The sequence below is a fragment of the Herpailurus yagouaroundi genome, unplaced genomic scaffold (assembly GCF_014898765.1).
Source record: "Herpailurus yagouaroundi ecotype Mexico unplaced genomic scaffold, PumYag 28, whole genome shotgun sequence".
Lineage (NCBI taxonomy): Eukaryota > Metazoa > Chordata > Mammalia > Carnivora > Felidae > Herpailurus > Herpailurus yagouaroundi.
Window position 1 is genome coordinate 168,431,868 of NW_024412376.1, and position 7,914 is coordinate 168,439,781.

Sequence of the window (7,914 nt, forward strand, 5' to 3'; positions counted from 1 at the left end):
TTGAGCCACTCCTTCCGCCGTTTCTCTGGCATTTTCTTCTCTCTTTTCTAGAACCTCCCTAACGGGCAAATGCTGGGTCTCTCCTACACGAGGAACGTCTTTGTCTACCTCCATCTCTGGTTGCAAGTTTCGCCCTGAATTCAGAGGCGGTCTCCCCTGCTTGCGTGTCAGGGTCCACCTGTGTGTTTGACCGGTGCAGCCTCTGAGTCTGGATCCTTCGCATCTTTCTCCTTCCTGCCCACGGGGTCTCCAAGGTCCACGCATGGCCCCTGGGTTGGGGGACTCACACCAGAGGCGCCACGCCGGACGGTGGAGGTGGGCCAGCATGCGCAAGACGCGTGGAAGCTGGAAACCGTCCCAGACGATCAGGTGCTGGCCCCGCGCGAGAAGCCAGACGGCGCACAAAGACACCCCTGGGGCTGTGCCTCTCCTCCAACACCGAGGCTCCGTGTGGGGCACGCGGCCCGATCCGGGCGGCCCTGGAGCTCTCTCTCCACGGCGTCTTGGGATGGACGGAAGTTAAACGTTAAGGAACCTTGATACACCAGCGTCTTCGCCGGTGACGGCACCCCACTCTGCTGGGAGCCCTCCCCCCACCCAAGGGCATGAGGGTCCTCCTACACTTCCTGCTGCAAACAGCTGCAAGCCTGGATTCCACCTGGAAATGCTGCAGGGCCCCCTTCATAGGATGTCCACGGTCTGACCACTGCCATCACCGTGAATCACAGTATGGTCCCCCTCTGCCGCCCAGTCTGTTCTCACAGAGCAACCAGGGTGAGCCTATTAAAGCAATGCCTCCAGGGGCGCCTGGGGGGCTCAGTCGGTGAGTTCAAGACCTGCATTGGGCTCTGTGCTGACGGCTCGGAGCCTGGAGCCTGCTTCGCATTCTGTGTCTCCCTCTCTCTCTGCCCCTCCCCCACTCACGCTCTGTCTCTGTCTCAAAAATAAGCAAACATTAAAAAAAAAGCAATGCCTCCAACTCAACCCCCACCCCCCCACCATGCACACATTTCAGTTGAGGGGAAACCCCAATCGATGAGTTCCGCATACGCTCAGACACCCGCCCCAAATATATGGCAGCTCCCGGGCCTGGGACCCTCCCCTCATCTCTGCAAGCCCACCCCAACCAACTTTTTTTTTTTTTTTTTTTTTTTACCTAATGTTTACTTATTTTGAAGGGGAGCAGGGTAGGAGCAGAGAGAACACCAAGCAGGCTCCACCCTGTCAGCACAGAGCCCCACACAAGGCTCAAACCCACCACCGTGAGACCCTGACCCGGGCAGAAATCAGGAGTTGGACTGAGCCACTCAGGTGCCCCCCAAAACCAACCTTCTGAAAATCCCCAGTCCTCCTGCCCCTGTGCCCTGTGCGCCCTGTACACATCCTGTTTGACTCATGCCTCTCTCCCCATCAAAGCACACGTTCGGGGCCAGGAGCATTCGGCCACTCCCTCACGGGGCAGGAAGACGGAGGGCGGGGTATCTGTGAGAAGCCCAACGACCACCGCGGATGCACAGGCCGTGCCAGGCAAACAGGAGGACAGGACGCCCCGACAGTCAGGCACGAGCTGGCTGTACTGGGCAGGGAAGGTCAGGGAAAGAAAAGCGTGGGAGGAACAGGCTTGAGGCACCACTGGGTGCCGCGCAGAGACTGGTGGGTGGGGAGGCGGGTGTGCTATGGACCCCCCACCACGGTAGACGCCGCCCTCGGGAGACCAGAGGGACCACTGCCCAACGGCAGAGGGGCGGCCCCCAGCTGAACCGGCCCGGAGGCCAGAGAAAGGTGCACACGGCTCCGTGAGGCCCCCGGAAAGGGAGTGAGGGCCCCGCGTGCCAACCTAGATGGCTGCAGACACATCCCGGTGTCCTCGGGCAGGCCTCCCCCGGAGCCGCTCGTCACTTCGGACGCCGGCCCGCTCGGCTCCCGAGCCACCGAAAGGGGAGCGCGTGTGTGCGCGGGTGTCGGCCTCGCTACCCGGAGGGCCCTGCCCCGCGCCCCGGCCCACCTCGATGCCGCTCTGACGGGCCAGCTTCACGGCCGTGTTGTAGTAGCCGCAGCGCAGCAGGTGCTCCACCATCATGCGGTCCATGCGCTTCCTCTTCCACATGCTGGCCGCCGCGGGCTGGTCGCTGCTGTGCTCCTTGAGGTGCTCGATCCTGCGCTTGCACAGCTTGGCGCTCTCGTCCTCCGCCTGGATGGACTCCACCGCCTGCGACACGACACGCAAGGGAGAGGCGCTCGGGACGGGGCGGCGGCCAGCCTGCCCCGCCCCCAACACCCGCAAACGGGAGGCAAGAACAAATCCGAGGACGGCAGGGGACGGCGGCCAAAGGGAGGGTCCCACACGCGCCCCGGAGGCAGGTGAGGCTGCATCCGTCATTCCCGAGAAGGCAAGTCAACACCCACGGCTCTGTGGCCCCCACCTGCTCTTCCGCGACGCGACTTTTTGCTCAACGTGCTCTGCCGCTGTGCTGCCAGACGCGTAGTTTTGAACTCGCTTCCCGGTTAAGTAAACCACCTGTTATGTCACGACTACCTCTCGTGACACTTTGTGCGGCTCCCCAGAAGTGTTACGTGCCGGCGCCGTCCGCGACGGCAGCCGACTCTCGAGCGCCACCGACCGTGGCACCGGTGTCACAGCCGGCTGGCGCTCGTCAGGCACGGTCCGCTCCTCTGCGGCTTCCGCCTGCTGCCAGGGTAGCTGCTAACCCTTTGGAAGTGGTTTTCTTCCTCCTGCCGCTTTTCAGATTTTTCTGTCTCTCTTTTCAGTTTCACGATGTGAAATCCTAGGTAGGTCTATTTTTATTTGTCCCATTTAGGACTCTGACCTGGCGACTCCCGCAGTTCTGAAAATCTCAGCCATTCCCCCTGCACCGTCCCTTGGCTTTGGTCAAAGTCTTTGCTCTATTCTCCCAGGCCTCCTACCCTCTTATGCATTTTCGCGTTCTCCCGCTCTCTGTGCTGCATTCTAGATAATTTCTTCACACCTACCTTCCAGTTCACAAATTCTCTCTTTAGCTTGATCTGACTGTTAAATGTTGAAAAGTCTGTTATAAGCAAACACCTGCGTCTTTCGTCTCAGTTATTATACTTTTAATCTCTCGAAGTTCTGTTTGGTTCGCTTTAAACCCACTCACACTGTACACTTCCCGTCCCCTGTGTCCCCCGCAGATGGTCTCAGCTGTCTGTTCTTCAGACGCGGCGGAGTCGGGTGGGGCCCGACAGCCTCCACGCCGTACCCCCCGAAGACCGCGCGGCGTCCACCGTTTCTGCCGTGCCTCGGCCACACGTCCCGCGTGTCCGGTCATTTTACTCGACAGATGTGACGCCCAGACGGAAGCTGTCCCCCGCCCGAGAAGCGCTGCGGTCCGCCTGGCGCCGGGAGGTACCACCGGTGGGGACCGCTGGCACCAAGTCGAAGAGGAGGGGTCGTGGCTCACCTGGCTGTCCCGAAACTGGCCGCGATGTCTGCCCCTGGGGCACCCTCACCTGACAAGCAGGGCTAGCGGGCCCCGGCCAGCAAGGCCCTCAGAGGGCTCACCTGTGTGATGCAGTCCCCAGGGTGGCAGGGGGTCCCGCCCTTCTCTCCTCTTGTCCCCTGCCCTCCGATTGTGGCGATAAACTTTGTCTCGTGAGCCCTTTGACACGTTCAGCGAGATGTTTTACAATAGCTTCTGGTATTTTCCAGGTTGTTCTCACTGGGCGTAGTGTACACCCTTCCTAGCTCTCCCAGCTTCGTGAGAAACCCGACACAAAGTTCTGAGGTGAGATTCTGGAAGTAAGAAGTCATCTGTCTCCCCATCTGCACCTGGGACACTCTGGTGCCAGGACGACCCGGCCTCACAGGAAGGGGAGCGTGGAACTGGAAGCCGGCCTGCCATTCCCACAGAGGGCGCAGGGCACACACGGCGTGGAGTGGCTCGCCCCTCCCGCACTCTGGCCCTGAAAGCCCACCTCCCCACCTCAGGGCTGCCTGGCCTCTGCCGTGGCCCCGATCCCACAGAAGACGGCCCCTTTTTGGGACAGGCCGGGCACACGGTGAGGCCGGGGCCACGGACCCACGCCACAGCCCGAGCACCGGGGGGCAGACGGGACGGTCCGGAAGCAACACTCACCTTCCTCTTGAGGACGCTCAGCTTCTCCACCACGCCATCCAGAAGGCTGACCACAGAGTCCACGGCGGGGCAGCCGCTCAACGTCTTCTCCAGCTCGGCCACCACCATGGTGACGTGGCTCGTCTCTCGGTCAATGTTTTTCTGAGCAGCCCGGAAGCGTTTATTCAGTGTTTCATAGGGCACCTAGGGAAGAGAGGCAGCTGGCGTGTGAGCACCCGCCGTCCTACGTGCGGGACCCCAGACCTCCTTCCTGGTACTTCGTCAGGCAGAAGTCCTAGGCTTCCAGCGGTCTAAACACACGTCTACTACCCACAAAGGGCCTGTGTGAACCAAGGACCGTTCGTGTTCCTGGACGAGGACACTAATGTGAGGATGTGTCCTGTCCCCAAATCCACAGAGGTAGTGCAGCTGCACTCTTTCTGGAGAACATTTACGGGTACGTTGTGACGAAGTAATCCCCAAGTTCATCCAGAATGACAAACGGTTAAGGAAATGACTGAAAACGCGTAGTGCTGGGGGCTGCAGAGGGCCCATGATGGGCCCGGTGGGGGCAGCGGGGACGTAACAGCGGGGGGTCACGCAGGACGAGGGGGAGGGCGCGCCAGCACCTACGGGAAATCGTGAGCGCGCGTTTAACTACTACGTGAACCGCCTTCCCCTAATACCCACCAAGGATGGCGTGTCCTTCCAGAGAGAACACCCCTCCCAGCCCTCCTCCCGGCTGCGGGCCCAGCACTTCCCACCCACCGAGGGCCAGCAGTCACTGCAGAAGTCTGTGACAAGCCGCACCAAGCGCACACCTTCCCTACAGTGGTGCCGACCACGGGGAAGGATCCGCTCCCAAGGGGCACCGCGCTCGGTGGGGAGGAGCCGGGATTCCCAGGGGTGGAGACGCCAAGGTGACAGCATAAATCAGAAGGGCCGGACCCGGCCAAGGAGGGCCACGGCAACAGGACTCTTCCCCGGGACGCGGCGAGGCCACCGCCGTCCTGTCCCGGCTGCCACTCCCACCTCGCCTCTGTTGGGCACACAGTGGCAGTGGGCAAACACTCCTGTCCACACCTTGGGTCTTATCGGCCCAAGAGGCACAACACCACTGGACAAGCCACGGGCGCCACACGGGGAGGTCTCGTCCCCTGCAGCCTCCACGCTGGGTCCGGCACGAGCAAGACACGAGAGTCTCTGAGAGGAAACAGAGCAGGGCCGTCCCCAATGTGGGGTGACACACGACCACCCACGGCACCTGCGCCTCTTCGGCTGCGTGAGGTCGACGGCCAACCAGGTCTGTCCTGATCTCACGGTCCCTGACGGGCGTGGACGAGGGGGAAGCTGCAGGCAGACGGCCGGCCGCAGACACGCACCTGTCCCCGCACCCAGGGGAAGAGACACCCTGCGCCGAGCCTCAGTTCTGTCACGCGTACCTCGCAAGAGAGTAACAAAGCGCAGCACAGAGACCTGGGTGCTCGCGCTCGCTCGACTCCGGTCAACCTCAGAGGAGGCGCCGAAGCCGGGTGCTGGTGGGATGCTGCCGTGAGCAGACTCCCTTTCATAATCCCGGGCTGTTCTCAGAGCCTCCACCCACCCCAGCGGCCCCGCAAACCGACCGTGTGAGGACAGGTGTGTGTCTAACCTGACCCGGCCGGCGCTTTCGTAAGACACGATAAACAGGATTACTGCAAAATGTACGGAGACAAATCCCGTGACGCACAATAACAAAAGCTTCAAAGTTTTACTCTCAGATTCAGACGTTAAAACTACACTTCAATAAACGCGGTCAAAAGGAAAAGAGAAAAAGTCACACGTCCGCACACACAGTCAGTCCAAGCACGCGCCAGGTGACGGTAGCGTCCCCGCTCCACGCGGCTGTAAGGCAGGTGAGCACCACTGTGCTCTGTCACCCACGCTGGACACGGTCGTGCTCCTAAGTGCCAGCAAGACTCTGCGTGGTCGACATACCCGCGCTCGGCGGGTGACAGCACGGGACTCACAGGAGTGACGTGTCTCAGCATCCCGCCTTCCGCTCGGGACACCCGGCCCGAGGCTCGTCCCACGGGGCCAAAGGGGACACAAGAGGAGGGTCCCAAGCAGGTGCCACAGGCTTGAGCCCTCCACTTGTAACTTGTATCCAAAAAGGAAGCCGGCAACGCCCTGACGTTCACCTTCAGTGCGTCATCAACATCCAGGCCCGACAACGCATGTTGTGAGGTTACGAAGTGAATTACTCTCTCTCTCGACGACCTGATGCGCTTCTGGGTGCGGCTAACAAAACCACGTGACAGCACTGCTGGTGGCGCCGAGCCCGGCCGTGCTCCTCTCCTGCCCGCCGTGTGACGCGACCCGAGCCCGCCCCTCAGCCGCCGCTCCTGGCTCTGACCTCCGGATGGCCCGGCCGCGTGCCTCCTGCGCCACTCCTCCCACCCGAGGACTGGCCTCCTGCCCTCCGGGCTCCGGCCCCTGTGAGGGCCTCACCTTCTGCTGCCCACGCCCCCCACCAGCCTGGGCCGCACCCGGAGGTCGGCGTGGGACCAAGGCCAGGGATGTGAGCGCCCGCCACCGCCCCTTCGCAAACACGCAGCAGGAGCTCCCAGAGCACGGAGCCACCTCCTGGGCCAACTTCCGGCCCGAGGACACAGGGCAGCTGACCCCGGAAAGCTCCTCAGCCTCTGCCCGCAGGGCCCGCAGCCTGGGGTCCCTGCCTTTCCCCAGCTGCCCCCTGCCGCTCCGTCACCAACGGCTCCTTCACCGGCTCCTCCCAAAAGGCCTTTACCAAATGAAGGAATGGAATTTCAGAAATGCTGAAGATTCTGAACCAAGCAACCATCATTCAAGAAGGAGGGCAAAATTAAGACCCTTCCAAACACGGAGACACTGCCAAGTTGAGCACCCACAGCCTTTTCTGGGAGGAAAACGACTCAGAGAGTCCTCCACGAAGCAAGAATAACCACATGAATGAGAAGAAACAACAAGATACAAGAAAGAGCTGAGAGGAAAGAAACGAGTAAAAAATACAATCAAACAAAGAGGGGAAAAAACAGGCGGTTAGTTTAAAAGGAAAAAGAAAATCCATGGCCTAAGTAATGTGGATCTGGGGACGACAAGTTTCAGAGATTTTGAAAGAATCCCAAACTAAGAGGCAGACGCTAAAAACATACGCTTAAACGTATAGACAACAAAACAGAAGTAGACAAATGGGGACACCAGGCTGAAAGCACCCAAGGGAAAGGGCTGGAGCAGACATTTCTCCAAAGAAGACGCCGTGGCCGACCCATGAACGAAAAGGTGCTCGGCGTCACCGAGCCTCAGGGAAATGCAGAGCGGAACCAGGAGACCCCACGTCACACCCCGGGGGAAGACGGCCCTCCGAAAAGCGGGTCCACGGGCCTTGGCGAGGGTGTGGGGAAACTGGGAGCCCGCGCTCTGTCGGTGGGGACGTAAACTGGTGCCGCCGCTGCAGAAACAATGTGGTGGGTCCCCCCAAAATCAAACAGGGAGCCCCTGTGATCCGGTAAGCCCACGCCCGCCTCCCCCTGCGACCCAGTAAGCCCATGCTTGCCTCCCCTGCCATCCAGTAAGCCCATGCCCACCTTCCCCTGCGACACAGTAAGCCCATGCCCGCCTCCCCCTGCCATCCAGTAAGCCCATGCCCGCCTTCCCCTGCGACCCAGCAAGCCCACGCCCGCCTCCCCCTGCGACCCAGCAAGCCCACGCCTGCCTCCCCCTGCCATCCAGTAAGCCCACGCCTGCCTCCCCCTGCCATCCAGCAAGCCCACGCCTGCCTCCCCGAGACCCAGTAAGCCCA

At 61.2% G+C, this 7,914-nt stretch overlaps 1 protein-coding gene across 3 annotated transcripts in view; it reads right to left on the reverse strand.

Annotated features, from left to right (window-relative positions):
• Window positions 1-7,914, reverse strand: part of MAEA (macrophage erythroblast attacher, E3 ubiquitin ligase) — a 37,573-nt gene that overhangs the window by 11,719 nt on the left and 17,940 nt on the right. For all 3 annotated transcript variants that reach the window (XM_040489796.1, XM_040489788.1, XM_040489782.1), the window contains exons 2-3: window positions 4,116-4,298; window positions 2,006-2,209 (exon numbers count right to left, since the gene is read on the reverse strand). In XM_040489796.1, coding sequence (XP_040345730.1) covers window positions 2,006-2,209; window positions 4,116-4,298 — 387 coding nt within the window. The remainder of the gene's footprint in view (window positions 1-2,005; window positions 2,210-4,115; window positions 4,299-7,914) is intronic.